The 19586-nt window shown below is 38.6% G+C and overlaps 1 protein-coding gene and 1 long non-coding RNA gene across 8 annotated transcripts in view; one reads left to right on the top strand and one right to left on the bottom strand.

Annotated features, from left to right (window-relative positions):
* NKTR (natural killer cell triggering receptor) overlaps positions 1–19586 on the top strand; it is a 52775-nt gene that overhangs the window by 29825 nt on the left and 3364 nt on the right. For 6 of the 7 annotated variants that reach the window (XM_072793144.1, XM_072793147.1, XM_072793145.1 and 3 more), the window contains 10 exons: positions 2520–2549; positions 3088–3233; positions 4221–4443; positions 4876–5031; positions 10382–10469; positions 10911–11056; positions 12530–15415; positions 17955–18050; positions 18884–18940; positions 19468–19572. In XM_072793144.1, coding sequence (XP_072649245.1) covers positions 2520–2549; positions 3088–3233; positions 4221–4443; positions 4876–5031; positions 10382–10469; positions 10911–11056; positions 12530–15415; positions 17955–18050; positions 18884–18940; positions 19468–19572 — 3933 coding nt within the window. The remainder of the gene's footprint in view (positions 1–2519; positions 2550–3087; positions 3234–4220; positions 4444–4875; positions 5032–10381; positions 10470–10910; positions 11057–12529; positions 15416–17954; positions 18051–18883; positions 18941–19467; positions 19573–19586) is intronic. The other variant, XM_072793148.1, reaches the window with a different exon arrangement.
* Positions 4237–19586, bottom strand: part of LOC140614186 (uncharacterized) — a 23756-nt gene continuing 8406 nt past the window's right edge. Inside the window, exon 3 of the long non-coding RNA XR_012015085.1 lies at positions 4237–18964. This is a non-coding gene — a long non-coding RNA (uncharacterized lncRNA). The remainder of the gene's footprint in view (positions 18965–19586) is intronic.

Raw genomic sequence — 19586 nt, 5'->3', positions numbered from 1 at the left:
TAAAGTACGTTCAAGAGGTGGAGAAAACTGGAAAATTAGTGTCTAAGTGACAGGAAAAAAATGGAAATATGAAAATATTGAAAGCTTTTATAATTATAAGTGTTCTTTGTGGTTCTTTCTCTAGGTATGTTTTCATGAGCATGTGTAAACTTACATATTTATGATAGTCTCTGGCCTTCAGGTCTGAATTTATTGAACATGTATCATCAACTGCATGGGTCTTTAACAACTGTATAGTTTTGAAAGATTAGTACAATTAAGAGCTGGTGGGATGAGATCTCTTTGTCCGGTTGAGTAGGATTGAATAGCTTGGACCGAGTATATAATTTCTCCCTGCCCATTTGGCAGTGTCCTCTGTTTATCCATGTCTGGTGTTAGCTTAGTGCCAGTATGCCTGCTTTACACTGTTATTTCTACTCCTGGAATGTAGGCTGAGAACCCCAAGGGGCTTCTTTGTTAAGATACTTTCAGTATTAACATGTAGTCTAATGCAATTTAAGTATAAATTTGTATTTCTGCATCCTGAATTGTGGATGCAAGTGATGGGCTTAATTATTCACACCAGTTTAGGCATAGCAGGCCAGCTGAAATTTGTTCCTGAAATAATGTTCTTGTCTTCATTTTCTTCACGATTGCAGTCAAGGACCAAGTTTTTTTGTCTTCAGTTTTCACTTGAATTTAAAACAAAATTGGAATCTGTCATAGGGTAGCAATTCCATCCTCAAATTGAGTCTCAAATAGTTTATTGCTACCTCACTGTAGTTAGCTAGAGTGTTTTCATCTCACCATTTGTTCCAAAGGTTTGCTGTAAGGTGGTTTTTACAGGACTCCTATTAGCCAGTGTGGCAAATTGAATTGGGTTCTCTGTGTTTTAGAAAAATCTGTAGGCTTTTCCCCAAAAGATCTGAGAGTTGTGAGAGAAAAGATCAAGGAGTATACCTAATTAATAAACCACTCCTTGTTTTCACTGCTACATATTTGAAATTGATCCCTTAAAGTTGTAGAACATTTTTACCTTTACAGATTTTACCTCTTACATCTTTCATGCAGTGGAATCACTGTCTAGCATATGTACTAATTTCTTCCTATCATAAGCGTGCTTTGGTAAAGTTTTACTTATATGGGAAGCACATTTCCATCTTCAAAAGTTCTTATCCAAAGTAGTTTCTGGATGCTGGTTTAATTATTTAAACATTAGTTCCTCACCTGCTTGCTAGATTTTCTTCTTTTTCTTTCTTTCTTTCTTTCTTTTTTTTTTTTTTTTTAACTTACTATTATAATAGCTTGAGTTTTGACTTCTTCAGTCTTCTAACGGGAATTTGAGACTTTGTGGTTTTAAAACTCAAGATTGCTTTTAAAATTCTGGAACTTCTTAAATTGACAATTTTTCAAATTCTGTAGTACTTTTACAGAACTGAATATTCTTAATGTAAGTATAAATGCCACCATTCTTTGTAGAATAATGATTTTTAACGTTGTCAAGGTGAAAATTGTGTTTGGTTGACTTACATGTCTTAGAATTGCCTTAAAATGAATATAAAAATTGATATGGGAGCTTCTAGTACAATTGACTGCTTTACATGGCCTGATATCCAGTGTCCTTCTCAAAATCTTATATTTCTCATTCCTATAAACTAAAATATTTGCAGTATATACTTCTGAGTCTAGTTACCTGCTTTTGAATTTTTTCACTGCAAATCACATAGTATGAAGATTTGTGAAAATGCTATGGGAAATAACAGCTGGGTTAAAAATCTCTTAACCAGATGTACCCCATAGGCTTCCCAAGAGTGACTATCTGCGTTTGTGACAACTGTAGAAGAAGCAGGTTGGGCATTTTCTGGGCCATAGAAATTTAAAGTGTCTATAATGTTATCCATCATTACCTTACTTGCTGTCAGAAGTGTTGATAAAGGAAAGGTTTGCTCCCTATTGCATTTTCAGAGTTGCTGTGAGTGGCAGAGCTTCATCTTAGGTGAGAGAGGCAGGAAGTTCTGAAAACAGGACTCCTGAGTCCTATCTCCATCTGCCCACCTATAAGATGCAGGTTGATGCAGTATGAGAAATAACAAATAGAAGAATTCATTCAAGCTGGGGGCCAAGTGTTGATCACACTTTCCTTTCCTTAGGGCAGATGATAGTGCTTTTTATTCTCTATATCTTGATAATTTTTGAGTTTGTTTTTGCTTTTGTTATTGTTTTGGATTCAAGAGTAACTTTAATTTTAATATGTATTTCATATATTTCAAAGCTGTTTCATACATATGTATAAGGATAGACTTCATATTGGAGATACAATTTTATAATTTGTTATAATCTTGAGAATCTTTTTTAACCAGTCAAGTGGCTACTATTGCTGTTTGTAAAGTTCTTAAGTTTAGATGTATGCCACATTTAACTTTTCCCCTATCTTTTTATCTTTACCTCTTTGTTCTCTACATGCTGTGCTTTAAACCCTTCTGCTGTGTTCACCTGAACACCTGGTTTTTGCCATCTTTGTGTTGATGTTTATTACACAGTACCACAAAACCTGCTCCACACCTGGATGGGTAAGAGTGACATTTTATTACCTTGGGGAGTTGTTGGGTGGCCAGTCCAATACAGGTTGGATTGTGAGCGAACCTCAAGGGGGTACTCTTGATCTCTGGGTTAATCTCTCACAGCCAAGCCCCTCCTTAAGAATCACAGGTTAGTTAGTTTTGAGACCTCCCAGCTGTCATGTCACTGAATGGGGTCTTTATCTGGGCCCATGGATAGACCTCTCAGTCATGCTGTCTTGAGTGACCCCGTAACAACAGTTTCTGAGTATCAAGTGCAATCGGACTGTTCTCAGACTCTTTACCATAAAATAGTTAAGAAATACTGTTTTAGGCAGAAAACTAAGGCCCAGTTGAATAATTGTGGTTTTTTTTCCTTTTATGAAGCATATTTCAAAAATTCTAATTTCCTTCTAGTTGCTTCATTCATCAAACACTGCTTTTTTTATATTGAGGTCTGTAGACATGTCATTTATAACAGTTGTCATGATTACTACCTATGGTTTAATTGTCATCAAACCAATTATTTCTTGAATTTGTATTTTGACAGGGTGCATGTCGTCTTTGGATTAGTTATTTCTGGTTTTGAAGTAATCGAACAGATTGAAAATCTGAAAACAGATGCTGCAAGTAGACCTTATGCAGATGTGCGAGTTATTGATTGTGGGGTGCTTGCCACAAAATCAACAAAAGATGGTAAGAGTTTTTGTAGAGTGGTCGAAGCTTGGATACAAGTAAAACATGTTGAAGACTATAACTTAAAGATACCTTCTGGATTTTAGTAGTGAGAGAAACCATACAAGTAGTATAGCAATAGCCCTGTTGCATCTGTATCACACCTTCTATCCAGGCCATCCACAAATCTTATCAAATCTTCCTTCTTTTTACTTCCCCCTGCTATTAGCCTTGTCCAGACCACAGCTGTCTCTTACCTGAATGATTGCAGTAGCCTCATATCTGTTCCGTTTACCTCTGTCCTTCTTTATAATCTTTTCTCAGCAGCAGGAATTTACTGCTGGTAAATTCTGGTCTCCTTGCTTATACTCTTGATCATCCTCTGTAGTCTGTCCTTAATAACAACCAGAGTGATCTTCTGCAAGGGTTCCCTTCTCAGTCAGCCAAAGCTAAAGTCTACTTGGTTTCTAAGGCACTCTGCTCTCTGTGTATCTCTTCCCCCTTATTCATCACCGTCTCAGCTATGTTGACCTTTACTCAGACACACCAGGCACACAGGGACCTTTGTACTAGCTGTCCCCTCTGTCTGCAACACTCTCCATCCAGATATCTGCATGACCCCTTACCTCACTTCCATCAGGTCTCTGAAAGTAATTTTAAATTACCCCAACTCTCCCTATTCCCTTTACCTCCCGTTTTTTTTTTTTTTTTTTTTGGTTGTGTATGTGTGTGTGTATGTTTCTATCCTAGCACTTACTGTTTGTCATATTTTGCAGTTACTTACTTTCTTATCTGACCCAGCTAGAATATAGGCCTCATGGAGGGCAAGGGCTTTGTTACCTTAGAATCACACCAGCAAATGGTATTATTAACATGAAAAAAAGTTTATTTAAATTTTGTCTTTAGTTTTCTGTTTATAAAGTATGTTTTATGATACCTAGGTAGTCACATTTTCTATTCTGGAAGGTACTGAAATCCAGTACTCATATTCTTAATATTTCTTTAAAGTTTTTGAGAAGAAAAGGAAGAAACCAACTCATTCAGAAGACTCGGAATCCTCTTCCAATTCCTCTTCCTCTTCAGAATCTTCTTCAGAAAGTGAAATTGAACATGAGAGAAGCAGAAGAAGGAAACATAAGAGGAGGCCAAAAGTTAAACATTCTAAAAAGAGACGAAAGGAAGCAAGCAGTTCAGAGGAGCCAAGGAATAAACATATAACGAGCCCAAAAGGGTAAGTGTGAAATGCCAGGGGAATCTAAAAAACACACATACCTTGATGGGGAAAGTATGTGCAAATTGTGTAAACTTAGCTTTATTACCTGTTGTTGAAGAACGATAGCGTTTTTTGGACTTTAATCTGAAATCTGACTGCTCTAGGGGTAGCACAGATGTATCAAAGATTATATATTTGCAGGTGAAAAAAATCCTTGGAACTTAAAAAGTTGGGATCATTTGACAGTTTTCATACTAGAACTTTAGTACTGTGGCATTTAGTTAGGTGTTCATGCTTTATATGTTCTCTTTGTGAAAATTGTACAAACCATTTGAGTGAGATTTGTAAGTTAACAAATCAATTTTATTGCTATTATTAGTTATTTATTGTTAATATTATCATGAAATGCAAACATTGCACATTTTAATTGGTGACATGCTTTGTTCTCAGTCACTCTGAGAGGAGTGATACCAATGAAAAAAGGTCAGTTGATTCAAATGCTAAAAGGGAAAAGCCTGTAGTCCGCCCAGAGGAGATTCCTCCAGTTCCTGAGAACCGATTTTTACTGAGAAGAGATATGCCTCTTGTCACGGTGGAGCCTGAACCGTAAGTATGGTGATTAATCTCTTCTTTTTCATTTCTGTGAATGATAATTCCATCAGCTCATTGCAGTTCCACACATTTATTGAGCATGACCCTTAGTCAAAGCACTTTGAACTATACTGTGGGAGATGCCAGGTTAATGGAATGACATGTACCCTATCTTTCAGAATTCACATTCTACTAGTTGGTAAAAGGGGGTTGGACAAGTTGGCCAAGGGAGAGGTTCTTCTTGGAGTTCTGGAAAGACTGCATTACTCATTTTTTCTTTCTCTTTCATTGGAGATGAGATTTGGTTTGTGAGAGCAGAGGGTGATTTGAACTGTTTGGAGCCAATTGAATGATAAGACATGTTCCAATTTGAATAGTATAAAATTAATTGCATGGTGATTAGGGATATAATTTAGTATCATAAATATGTGACTTGCTCACTTGCTTTGCTGGGTGATAACCTCTCTGCATTGGGAAAGATGATGTGTAGCTTTAGATTTAGTCTCAAAAAGTAGTATGTAATATATTTTGTGTGTTACTTCAAGTTTAGAATTGTTAAATGTTTGAACAAAAATACCATAATGTGGCGTATCATTGGTAAGTTCCCTATGAAGAGTTCTGTTGAATGCTGAGAAGTTATGCACATGTCCCTGTTTACAGACAGGTATCTACATAAGGTTATCATGTAATTGATTAAACACTTTTAAAGCCTAGTATTGTCTCATCTCAAACAGCTGTTAGAAAATGGGATATATCTTTGCATTAAAAGCTTATTAACATGCTGATGTTTTCATTTTTAAAAATTCTGGCTTGTTAATAAATTTTAGTGGGATCCTTCTTTCTTAAAATACAAGACACCAAGTTCACTGATCAAATCTATTTGGCTTTCAGCAGGTAGGAAACTTGAAAGGGCAGTTTCTCTGTCATGGCAGGTGTTGTCCATGGGCCACATTTGGCCTATTGCCTATTTTTGTACAGCCTGTGAGGTAAAACATGATTAAATGTTTGTAGAAAAAAAAGGAGAGTAGTAGTTTGTGACATGTGATAATTATATGAAACTCAGTTTTCAGTGTGCATGAAGTAAGTTTTAGTGGAACACAGCCACATACATTTGTTCAGTATAAGAAAATAAGAAAGGGCTGTTTCTGTGCTACAACAGCAGACTTGAGTAGTTGTAGCAGAGTTTGTATGTGGTGCTCTGTTGCCTTACACTATTACTTGGTGCACTATGCATCACAGTGATGCTATTACAGCTCTCTGGTATTTCAGGTACTAGACACACAACCGCTATAAATGAAAAAAAATATTTTTTTTTTTTTTTATAAATTTTTTATTTATTTATGATAGTCACAGAGAGAGAGAGGCAGAGACACAGGCAGAGGGAGAAGCAGGCTCCATGCACCGGGAGCCCGATGTGGGATTCGATCCCGGGTCTCCAGGATCGCGCCCTGGGCCAAAGACAGGCGCCAAACCGCTGCGCCACCCAGGGATCCCCGAAAAAAAATATTTTTAAAGATAAAATATGTACAGTCTCATTACAGGTCAGCGTTACCAGATGAACAGCATTATCTATTTTGATAGACAACACTATGAACCCTAATTAAGTGAAATGTTATTCAGCCCCCCCCCCAAAGAACTCCGTTCCTCTTGTTAGTAGATCTTTATTACAAAGAAATAATACTCTTATCATATTTCATATTTCATTGATAAAACATTAGTGAAAATTTATTTTCTTTCTTCTTATCTAAGTACCTAAATAATAACCTTAATTTTCTTCTTGGCCTACCAATCCTAAAATACTTACTCTCAGATTCTTTTTTTTTTTTTTTTTTTTCAGATTCTTTTCATAAAAACTTTGCTGACCTTTGTTATCTGGTATTGCTAAAGGAGTAATTGCATTTGTGATTGAAAAGTGCTGATAATTTTGTTTGGTCACATAACATCTTTGGAAGTTATTTTATGCAGAATTGTTTTAAATCATAATTGGCTGGTAGTTGTTTCATGCAAAGATAGCACAATTATTTTATTAGGATCTTTGAGATTTTCATCAGTTGTTTGAGAGCTATAATGAAGTGTCCTTCAAGAAATCAGTATATGCAGGACACCTGGGTGGCTCTGGTTGAGCGTCTGACGCCTTCGGCTAAAGACATGATCCCGGATCTGGGATCAAGTTCCACATCAGGCTCCCTGTGAGGAGCCTGCTTCTCCCTCTGCCTATGTCTCTGCCTCTCTCTCTCCATGTGTGTCTCTTATGAATAAATAAATAAATAAAAAAGAAATCAGTATATGCAAGGATAAGAAGCAGGGGCTGTCAGCCACCTTACTGATACACCAGCAGTTAAGCTCATATCCCTTGTAATTTGCTTAGCAGAATTTGGGTTCCACATTTGGCTCTAGTTTATTTGTTCTCAACCTTAGCTGCACGTTAGGATAATTTGCAGGCTTTTAAGAATATCAATTTCTGGGCCATACAGCAAATCAAATCAGAATGCTGTGGGGAGGAGGTAGAGAGTGGTCACATTGAATCAGTATCTAAAAGGTTCCCATGTAAACATTAATTTTTGCTGAACACATGTAGGCAGGATCAGTGCTTTTTCTTCATGAGGAAAATGGGGTTATTGGTTGTGTACCACAAGTACTTACTTACCTCATTGTGAGAATTAAGTAATGTCATGAAATGACTGAAAAAACTATATGTATACTTTGTAGTTAAGACTCTTACAGTAACATTAGTATGTTTATCTGGAGCCTGCTTCCTAGAGCCTTAGCAAATCCTGTGCATTGGCTTTAAGAGTCAAGTTGCATTTCTTTCTGACTTTGTGCAAGATTTGTAGCCCCCTTAAAATTCTCTATGTTTAAAATGAAGATGCTAATAGTACCTACCTCATAGTGTTATGAGAATTCAGTGAGCTAATGCCTTTATAAAGTGCTTGTTAACCAGCAATGTACAATATGAAACGGGAATTAAGAAAGCAATTCTACTTAAAACAACATCTAAAAGAATGAAATACTTAGGAATAAAGAGGTGAAAGGTTTGTACAATGAAAATTACAAAATATTAGATGTAAATTAATGGAAAGATGTTGCATGTTCATGGGTTGGAAGACTTAAAATTGTTAAGATATCAGTACTCTCCAAAGCAAGCTTTGGATTCAATGCAATCTCTACCAAGTTGCAACAGCCTTTTTGCAGAAGTGGAAAAGTCAATATCAAATCAAATGGAATCCAGGGGGCCTCAAATAGCTAAGACCGTCTTGAAAAGGACAAAGTTGGAGCATTTGTATTTCTTGTTTTCAAAACTTAAAGCAGCAGTCATCAAAATAGTATGGTACTGGCATAAAGATACATATATAGACCGATGGGATAAAATTGAGAGTCCAGAAATAAACCTGTACCAGTATGGATAGCCAGGTGATTTTAGAAAAGGATGCAGAGTCCACTCAGTGGAGAAAGAAGTCTGCCTCTTCAATAAATGGTACTGGAATAACTGGATTTCCACCTGTAACAGAGTAACGCTAGACCCCTACCTCACGTCATATACAAAAATTAAAATGAGTCCATGACCCTCAACATAAGAACTAAAACTGTAAAACTCTTAGAAAATATAGGCGTAAATTTTTAAGTCCTTGGGTTTAGCAGTGAATTCTTACAATTGGCACCAGAAGTATGGACAACTATAACAAAAAGACAACTCAATTTAAAAATAGGCACAGCACTTCAATAGTTGTTTCATACAGATGGCCAGTAAGCACATGAAAGGATGCTTAACATCAGCATTAGTCATTAGAGAAATACAAACTACACCCACAGTGAGATAATACTCACCTACCAAGATGGCTATAATTTAAAACAATAACCAAGAAAACTAGTGTCAGCAAGGATATGGAGAAATTGGAATCCTTATACATTGGTGGCAGTAGTCTAAAATGATTCAGACATTGTAGAAAATGGTCTGGTGGTTCCTCAAAAAGTTAAACATAGATTTACTATGTAACTGAGCAGTTCCATAGGTAGGTATATATCCAAAAGAATTGAAAATAGAAAATCAAACGGAGAGACGCCTAGGTGGCTCAGTGGTTGAGCATCTGCCTTTGGCTCAGGTCGTGATCCTGGGATCTGGGATTGAGTCCCGCATTGGGCTCCCTACATGGAGCCTGCTTCTCCCTCTGCCTATGTCTCTGCCTCTCTCTGTGTGTCTCTTATGAAAAATAAATAAAATCTTAAAAAAAAAAATCAAACAGATACTTGTATGCCAGTGCTTATTGCAGTATACTCAACAATAGCGAAAAGGAAAAGACAGATCCCAAGTTGGTTGAATACACAATGTGATGTGTACATACAATGGAATGTTCCCTGGCCATGAATTAGAGATTACTAGAGGCTGAGAGAGCTCATGGGGGTGGGGGTGGGTGGGGACAGATTCCTTAATGGGTAGAGTTTGGGTTTGGGGTAATGAAAAAGTTTGGGAAAGATAGTAGTGATGGTTGTACAACATGAATATAAATATGAACTTTACACTTAAAAATGGCTAAAATGGGATGGATGCCTGGGTGGCTCAGGGGTTGAGCATCTGTACCTTTAGCTTAGGGTCTGATCCTGGGATCCGGGATCGAGTACCGCATTGGGCTCCCTACATGGAGCCTGCTTCTCCCTCTGCCTATGTCTCTGCCTCTCTCTGTGTGTCTCTTATGAAAAATAAATAAAATCTTAAAAATAATGGCTAAAAAGGCCAATTTTACATTATATACATTTTACTCAATTATGTTAAAAATGCTTAACATAATGTCTGACACATAGTAAGTACTCCATAAAAGCTAGCCATTATGTTAATAACATAAAAAACTTGAGGTATGAAGATTTCTCATGCATGGAGGACAATAGTTGCCACAAAAACTATACTCTTAGAATTACCACAAGGCTGCAGATTCAGAGCATTGACAGAGGGGCAGCTTGTAGAGTGGGGGGAAGACAAAAGATTTATTAAAAATATAGAATAAAATATGGTTTTAAAAACACAATTGGAGCATCAGAGTCAAATATCTCAGGATTCCTTTAGAACATCACTGTTTTGACAAGAGACATGTAAAGAGGGATTTTGTTTAAAAGTAGTTCTGTGCTTAAAAAGATACATAGTATCACTACCCATTTTTGGGTTACTTTTTTTTTTTTAAGGTTTGACATTTAAAAAGTTTGCCTAGAAAATCAGATTATATGGAGTGCCTCGTTCTACAAAAGTGTTGGATCTAAATAAAATGATTTTTTTAATAGGAGTATAAATTCTGCATTTAAATTTTTTTCCTGCATTTAAATATTGAGAAAACTGCCGAGCATTTGCTTATTTTAAATTTTCAATCTTCTTTTCCAGGAAGATTCCTGATGTTACACCCATTGTAAGTGATCAGAAACCTTCTGTATCAAAATCTGGACGGAAGATTAAAGGAAGGGGCACAATTGTATGTGTGTTAATAAGACTTCTTTTTTTTCAAATTACGTATCTAAGGTAGTATAGGCAAAATCCTAGCTTTAATTTTAGGTAAAATCCAAGATCTGTTCAAGGAGTTAGTTTTATTCTCTGTAGGTATATTGCTAGTAGAGCAAAATTTATTTGCTGTATTTTAAATATGAAATGATATGTGAAACAGTGAGTATGTTGAGAAATCTTAGTATGTTGAATAATCTAGGCTAATGAATGCAACCATTAAGACTTAAAGAAAAAAATCCCATTTTTTTTAGTCTCTTTTATGTTTGGCATAACTTCATATCCTCTTTTGTACTTTAATCATTATTTCTTTTGAATGGCATCTGAGATTGGGTCTTATACCTAACTCTGTCCTATAGCAGATTGTAATTGAGAGGTATTATCGAAACAGTTATTCCTATCTTTGTTTTTGAAGCGCTATCACACACCTCCAAGATCAAGATCATGTTCTGAATCAGATGATGATGATAGCAGTGAAACTCCTCCTCACTGGAAAGAGGAAATGCAAAGATTAAGAGCATACAGACCACCTAGTGGAGAAAAATGGAGTAAAGGAGATAAGTAAGAGCTTTAAGTATGAGCACAGTCCTGTTACTACTATATTTTAAGTGTTAAGAGGCTAGAGACTTACTTCTGGACTTTTCATGAAAGACTTAACATTAAAGTTAGACCATGACCAAAGAATACATTTGAGAATACTTGGCAGAAAGAGAGCTATTAAGTAGGAGGGCTGATTGGCTTCAGGATGCTTTTAAATAAAAATTCTGGGGACGCCTGGGTGGTTCAGCAGTTGATTGCCTGCCTTTGGCCCAGGGCGTGATCCTGGAGTCCCAGGATCGAGTCCCACATCAGGCTCCCTGCATGGAGTCTGCTTCTCTCTCTGCCTCTTTCTCTCTTTGTGTTCTCATGAATAAATAAAATCTTTTAAAAATAAAAATAGAAAATAAATCAAAATTCTGTTTTCCCTCCCAAAGCTGTAAAACTACTAAATCAGAGATACCCTTGTTCAATTTTAGAAATAATCAGGACTTAAAAATCATATAGCAGATCCTTTTCTAGCCAGGTCTCTTAGTCATTGATGAATGAATTAGTAGGTAGGAAAATCTGTACCTAGCATGTGCATTAACTTCTGACCCCGAGGACTGTTGGTTCTTTAGAAGTATACCATCTCTTACCCTCAATAATACCCCACAGGGGAATAGCCATTGTTGAAATGGGGCTGGCTCCAGAATAGCTAGTGAAAAATACACCAGTGGGATCCTCTATAATTGTTCATGGTAGTAGTCTCTACTCTTCTGTGGGTGTCCAGTAGAATGGTTAGAAGTTGGAAGAGGGAAAAAAAGATAATGCGTCTGTTGTGTGAGAGTGATTTAGACACAGTGATACAGAGAACTCTTAATGTTGAGCCCTGACACTACCCATTACCAAGTCTGCATCTATTTTCATGTGCTTTTTCCTCAGTTTCTGTAGTAAGTAATTAAACCTTAAGAGAAAGTCTTGATTACTGTGAAGCTGAAATAAAATAACAGCCATGTTAGCTTCTTAAGAGGCTTCTTTTATAAAGGTCAGGCAGCTGTCCTGTATCTGCAGGAAATCAACAGAATTGTTTGGGAACTTGATTGGACTCTCCCTCAAAAATTGTTCCCGGAAGCAGAGGGTCATGAACAGATCCTACCTGGCCAAGGAGCTCTGTCACTAGTGCTCTTATGATGAATTGGTTTGGTTTGGCTTCCAGAACTGTTTTTCTGTGAAATTTGAAATCTTTTTGCTTAGTTAAAAAAAAATATATCCTTTTATAAGTGAATCTGCTAGTAGTTGTCAGCAGTTTCAGCATTTCTCTGAAATTATAGGTCAAGAGGAGGCCTATCCATACCCTTTGGTTTATCCTTCCTATACGTACTTCAGGTGTTGATGGAGTAATTTGCTCTTTAGGCTTTTGTCAATGCATCTGTATTGACAACAAATGTGTATTTCAATTTAAAGCATAGAAAACATGCTTGTAAATAACCATGCATTTTATATCCTTTTCCATAGATTAAGTGATCCCTGTTCGAGCCGATGGGATGAGAGAAGTTTGTCCCAGAGATCCAGGTCGTGGTCTTATAATGGATATTATTCAGACCTTAGTACAGCAAGGCACTCTGATGGTCACCATAAAAAACGCAGGAAAGAGAAAAAAGTTAAACATAAAAAGAAAACTAAAAAGCAGAAACATTGCAGAAGACACAAGCAGACTAAGAAGAGAAGGATTATTGTACCATCAGACATAGAATCCTCAAAATCTTCCACCCGACGAATGAAATCCTCTTGTGACAGAGAAAGGAGATCTCGTTCTTCCTCGTTATCATCTCATCACTCCTCAAAGAGGGACTGGTCTAAATCTGATAAGGATGACCAGAGCTCTTCAACCCATTCCAGCAGAGACTCCTACAGATCTAAATCTCACTCGCAGTCTTATTCTAGAGGAAGCTCAAGATCAAGGACTCCCTCAAAATCCTCATCACATTCTCGAAGTAGATCAAAGTCCAGATCTACTTCCAAGTCAGGGCACCAAAGGACAACATCAAAATCACCAAGAAGAACAACCTCTCAGTTAAGTGAAAGTAAAGCAGTTAAAACAGAACCCTTAAGAGCAACAGCACCACAAAATGAAAACGTCATAGTACAACCAGTGGTGGCAGAAAATATTCCTGTAATACCATTGAGTGACAGTCCCCCTCCTTCAAGGTGGAAGCCTGGACAGAAACCCTGGAAGCCCTCTTATGAGCGAATTCAGGAAATGAAAGCTAAAACAACCCATTTGCTGCCTCTCCAAAGCACTTACAGTTTAGCAAATATTAAAGAGACTGGAAGTTCATCATCCTACCATAAGAGAGAAAAAAATTCAGAAAGTGATCGGAGTGCTTATTCAAAGTACAGTGATAGAAGCTCGGAAAGTTCACCAAGGTCAAGGAGCAGATCTTCTAGGAGTAGATCTTATTCCAGATCATACACAAGGTCACGAAGTCTTGCTAGTTCACATTCAAGATCTAGGTCTGCCTCCTCTAGATCTCATTCACGAAATAAATACAGTGATCGTTCACAGTGTAGTAGATCCTCGTCATACTCTTCTGTTAGCAGTGATGATGGAAGAAAAGCCAAGAGAAAATTTAGATCCAACGGGAAAAAAAATAACACTTCAAGTAAGAGGCACAGCGGCAGCTCTGAAAAGAGACTTCACCATAAATATGTGAAAAACAGAGACAAGTCTTCAAGTCAGAGAAAGTATAGTGAAAGCAGGTCATCTTTAGATTATTCTTCAGACAGTGACCAGTCAAGTGTTCAGGTTACACAGTCAGCCCAGGAAAAAGAGAAGCAAGTCCAAATGGAAATGAACAATAAGCAAGAGAAGAACAGAGATGAAGAGAAATCTAAGCCTGAACAGGAATGCCCTCGTTCAAAGAAAAGAGTCTTGAGAGAGAATCTTTCTGATCACCTTAGAAATGGCAGTAAGCCCAAAAGGAAAAATTATGCTGGGAGTAAGTGGGACTCTGGGTCAAATTCTGAACGAGATATAACAAAAAACAGTAAAAATATTTCCCGGCCATCTTCTGATAAGGAGGAAGGTGAGGCTACATCAGATTCTGAGTCAGAGTTTGGTGAAATTCACAGCAAAGCCAAACCTGCAACAAAGTCTTCAGCAAGTGCTTCGCTGCCTGATGGTAATGGTGCTTGGAAATCAAGTAAGCAGCAGTCTTCGACCTCTGATTCTGAGGGGTCCTATTCCAATTCAGAAAACACTAGAAGAAAGGCACGGAAGCGCAAACATGGGTCAAAGGAAACTCTTAAAAGAGAGCAGACCAAAAAAGCAAAGGAGAAACTGAAAGGGAAAAAAGACAAAAAGCACAAGGCTCCAAAACGAAAACAGGCATTTCACTGGCAGCCTCCACTAGAATTTGGTGAGGAAGAGGAGGAGGAGATTAGTGAAAAACAAGTTACTCAGGAGGCAAAAGAGAAAAAACAAGTTTCTGAAAACAGTGAAACCATGAAAGAAAATATTCCACACACTGAGAAGTCCTGTGAAGAGGGCAACTTTTCAGGTAAACGCAATCCAGTCACGACTTCTTCGGATATGGATCAGCCTGCTAAAGAGGATACTAAACTCAGTGCTTCTCCCACAGCCTTAACTACTGAGGAGAATGTCACTGCTTCTCCCTCCAACATTCAGCCTATTGCAGAAAGTGTCCCAAGCGGAGTGGAGGATGTGCTGCAGACAGATGACAACATGGAGATCTGTACTCCCGATAGGAGTTCCCCAGCAAAGGAGGCATCCCCTCTAGGGAATTCAAGGCTTGCTACCGCAGACGTAAACATTGTTCTAAAACAGGATATGCACACAGAGCATCCTGAGACAGAGGAGTCAAAACAGGAGAGCAGTATGTCCGAAAGTCAAGCAATGGGGGATGTGGGGAAACAGGACAGCAGCCCTGCTAGCTTGGCCAGCACTATAGAAAGCACTGTGAAGAGAGAGGTGGCAGAGAAGAGCCAGATCAGTCTCATGGATAACAAATGGAAGCCCCTGCAGGGTGTGGGGAACCTGGCGCCACCAACTGCTCCCACATCCAGCACTGTGGAGGTAAAGGCATTGACTACTGCACCTGACATGAAGCCACAAGGCCTGAGGATAGAAATTAAAAGCAAAAATAAAGTTCGGCCTGGGTCTCTCTTTGATGAAGTAAGAAAGACAGCACGCTTAAACCGGAGGCCAAGGAATCAGGAGAGTTCAAGTGATGAGCAGACACCTAGTCGGGATGGGGATAGCCAGTCCAGGAGTCCAAGCAGATCTCGAAGTAAATCTGAAACCAAATCAAGACACAGAACAAGGTCTGTCTCCTACAGTCACTCAAGAAGTCGATCACGAAGCTCTACATCATCTTACCGGTGAGCAATGTATTCTCTTTTGTCTCCCCCAAGGAGCGTTTATTACTGTGTAACTTGGAAGAACATCAAAATTAGGGACAAGATCACTCTTTCCAAAAATCTGGAAGGGAGTAAGGGGGTAGTCTTGTGCTCTGTGGCTAAGAGAGCCAGTTTGAGGACATAGGAAGTGGGGATTTTAGGTGAAGAAATTTAGGTTCAGTGTCAAAAACTATTATTTGTCACTTAAAGCTCTCTGGTAACAGAAAGGAGTTGCCATGATAGGTGGCAAGTTTCTCTCCTTGTCGGTGTGACGCTGCTCTCCCGCCTCTCAAAGATGCCTTCGAAGGGAATCCTGAATTTACAGAATTATGTAGGATTTAAAGATCATTAATCCAACCCTCCATTTTACACTAGTGGGAGGTGAGAGGCAAAGTTACTTGCCTAACACCTGCATCTAGTTGATCTTTATTTTGAGGGTTAGCAGGGAGGCTGTGGTAAAAATGATCGTCTTTAGATTTATTTATTTTGGTTCAAGCTGCATCTAACTTTTGTCATCAGCATAGGTTGGACAGTGCAGAGAATGAGAATTTTTACAAACTAAAGAAATTAGGTTGATGATATGAAGCTAGTAAGTAATTTGTATTCCTTTTTTCTTTTCCTTGTAAATATTTCATGGTTTACACCTCACTATCTTAATTGCTCATATCTCGAATGTGTATTTGTTTTTCGTCACTTGACCCTAAAATATAGTAAGAATCTTTGGGGTTTTTCTCCCCCCTTTTTAGCTATTTGTCTTCCCTTTCTCACCGGAATTTCTTTAAAAATAGGAACCAATGCTTGCCATCTGTAACAGCTGTCTCCCATTTACTCTTTAGTTGCTTGCAGTCTGTCTTCTGTGCTTCCCTCCCCCGCTTCTTCCTAAAAGGGCTATTTTCAGGTACTTCGCATGAGTGCCAGGGCATGTTTGCCATCCTTTCCATCTTTCTGGAACCTGCTGCTAGCTCTCCTCGACCCTCTCAGACCATTCAATGCCTGTGTTGTGGGCCCTTCTTCCTCCTCTTGCCCTGACTCCCAGCAGGCCCAAAGAGCTGCTGAATCCTGGCCTTTTCTTTCTAGGTTCATGTTCCTAGACGCAGGCAGCTATTGAGCTATTCCTGTCTGCTTAACATCTGCCTGCCATTCGTGCTTTGACAGTTCTGTGCTGTTGGTGATGCTGGCCACCCTCATTTAGCTTCCTGCCGCTGCCTTTGGGGTGGGTCGCATTTCATTTTATAAATAAAGACAGGGTTAGAAAGCCTAAGGAATTTGCTTTAAGTTATGCAGCTGATGGGTAGTAGACTAGACAGTTAACCTTTACTCCCTCTTTTGGTTACTCACCTGGCTGTGACTCTGCTACTAGACTGAACTCAAGTCTGGGACCATTTCCTACTTATCTTTCAGTTACCTCACAGAATCTGCTCTGTAATTATTTGTTGAGTAAACGACTAGAGTCTTATTAGAACATAACATAATTCTTTCTCTTGTAGATAAACTAGAAGCAGAGCATGTCTTCTAAAACATGAGTACAATGTAGTGAATAAAATAAAGCCTATGAAGATGTTACATAAGTAGCCTAGACACAGGGGTCTTGTTCTGTCATGACAGGTAGAAGGTTGAAGAAGAGTGGGGAGCCGAGGGAATGCCAAGGGGTGGAATTGCACTACTTGTTTTATTAAATATTAAGTAGATTTTTTAAATGATTAGGTATAAATAATATTTCACATTATGTCATCTAGTTTTTAAAAAACAGAGCTTTGACATACCTGATATATCCCTACCCAGTGCCACCCTACTTTCTTCTCTCCTAGAATTAAACATTATTCTAAACTTTTGTTGTAGTTTTGTTGTTGTTCTTTAGATTTGGCACAGATACTTCTATCTGTATACAATGTTTTTGCATGTCTTCAAACAAAATCTTTACAGATATATACCTACATACTTGCGTACATACCTACATACGCGTTCTGTCTGTGCATTTTTCACTCAGCATTATGTCCAGGCGACGTCTGTGTTGATGTACTTCATTCATTTTCCTACTTGAGAATATTTTACTGTATATTTGTGGGCCCCCCCAATTCTATCATTAATGGAGATTGTTTCTTCTTCTGGTCTTCCAGATAAAGCTCCAGTGAACATACCTTTACCAGCCTTTTCTGGTTTATTGCATTCCATTCAGTTTGTTTATTTTTTAAAGATTTTACTTATTCATGAGAGACACAGAGAGAGGCAGAGACACAAGGTAGAGGGAGAAGCAGGCCCCACACAGGGAGCCCGATGTGGGACTTGATCCCAGGTCTCCAGGATCACGTCCTGGGCTGAAGGCGGCGCTAAACTACTGAGCCACCTGGGCTGCCCACATTCCATTCCATTCAGTTTAAACCCTCATAAGCTGTCATTGTCAAACCTAGTATGAAGTGTTTGTGAATGGCCTTTCCTTTGGTTGTATTCTCCCCTTCCTATCCTACTAGTAATTGTTTGAACAGCATGGTGAGTTAATATATTTTTTCACTCTTCATTGTAGATCAAGAAGCTATTCTAGAAGTCGGAGCAGAGGATGGTACAGCAGAGGCCGCACAAGAAGCCGGAGCAGTTCCTACCGCAGTTACAAAAGTCATAGGTGAGTGTGGGGAACCGACCCTACCATGTGGTCTGCATCCTGTCTGCTTTTCTTTTTTCTTTTATTTATTTTTATTTTTTATTTTATTTATTTATTTTGTCTGCTTTTCAAGGGCTGCACAGGCAGAGTGGTGGGAGCCAATGAAAAGAATCCTACCATCACTGAATACCAGACAGGCCTATTGTCTTGTCTAGTTGTTTCTTTCTAGGAACTGTCAGATTCTCACTGGCTTTTCTCAGAGTGAGGAAAGAAGCAGTAGAAATCTTTAAGAGGCCCTGCCCAGGGATCCCCGGGTGGCTTAGCAGTTTAGGCCTACCTTTGGCCTAGGGCGTGATCCTGGAATCCCGGGATCGAGTCCCACATCGGGCTTCCTGCATGCAGCCTGCTTCTCCCTCTGCCTGTGTCTCTGCCCCTCTCTCTGTCTCTCATGAATAAATAAATAAAAAATCTTTTTAAAAAAAAAAGCTCTGCCCACCATCTCCCCCTCCCTCCAGTATATCTTCTTTGACCTCAGTTCACATCTGCAGTCACCTCTTGGCTTGGGTTTAGGACTGGGATAAGAGGATTGATTTGTTAATAAGAGGCCACAGGGTGGAGCATGTGGGACCCATGTTCTCCCAGCTTCATCAAACCCTCTTTCGCCTCTCAGGTAATCTTTCTAATGAAATCCAACATGCTTTTTTTAAAAAAATCCAGTGTTCTTTTGATAAATGAAGTAGATACAGCTACTGGATTTCATGGTGTTTTTTCCTTGATGGTTAAGAAATGTCTAGATTTTTGATATGGCCTATCCTGACCTACAAGATGATAGTCCCTCATGTGATTCATATTAGGACATCCAGCAGGAGCAGATCCAGGAGCAGCTCGTATGATCCCCACAGTCGGTCCAGGTATGAACAGGGATGGGGAGCCACCTGTGAGGGAAGATTTGAAAGGCCTTGTTTTATAAACCCTTCATTCCCTTTCAGAAAGTGTTGTATTCTATTGAAAAATTTAAACACATGTATTTGTCTCTCATAAAATCATATCCTATCTACATGAGGTTTTTTTTTGACCAGCTTTTATCTGTTGGCTCATTGTACTCTATAGTGTCAAAAGTGAAAATTGATACCTGATGGCAAGTATTTATTGAATATAATTGCCTAAAAAGATCCACCAGATTCAGTCAAACTAAGTCAGTGTTAACTTTGTAACATTTTTCAATGCAGAAAAGAAATTAACATTTTTCTGTTTAACATGGTAAGTCTCCCTGGGTCACTTGTTAAATGTTTCCAGTACTTGCTGTGCAAATGTGTCCTTCACAGTGTCATGTAATAATGCCCATGTTCTCAGAGAACACTGATCAGATCATAAACAGAAGTGGAAGCATGTGAATATTTGAATGGGAAAATTGAATATTGTGTTGTTGCTGTTAAAGCAGGTCCTACACTTACGATAGCTACTATAGCAGGAGTCGGAGTCGAAGTAGGAGCCAGAGGAGTGACAGTTACCACCGAGGCAGAAGTTATAACAGGCGATCCAGGTGAGTCTCCCTCC

Source organism: Canis lupus, chromosome 22 (genome assembly GCF_048164855.1).
Source record: "Canis lupus baileyi chromosome 22, mCanLup2.hap1, whole genome shotgun sequence".
NCBI classification, from domain to species: domain Eukaryota; kingdom Metazoa; phylum Chordata; class Mammalia; order Carnivora; family Canidae; genus Canis; species Canis lupus.
This window is presented reverse-complemented; position numbering and strand designations above follow the sequence as displayed.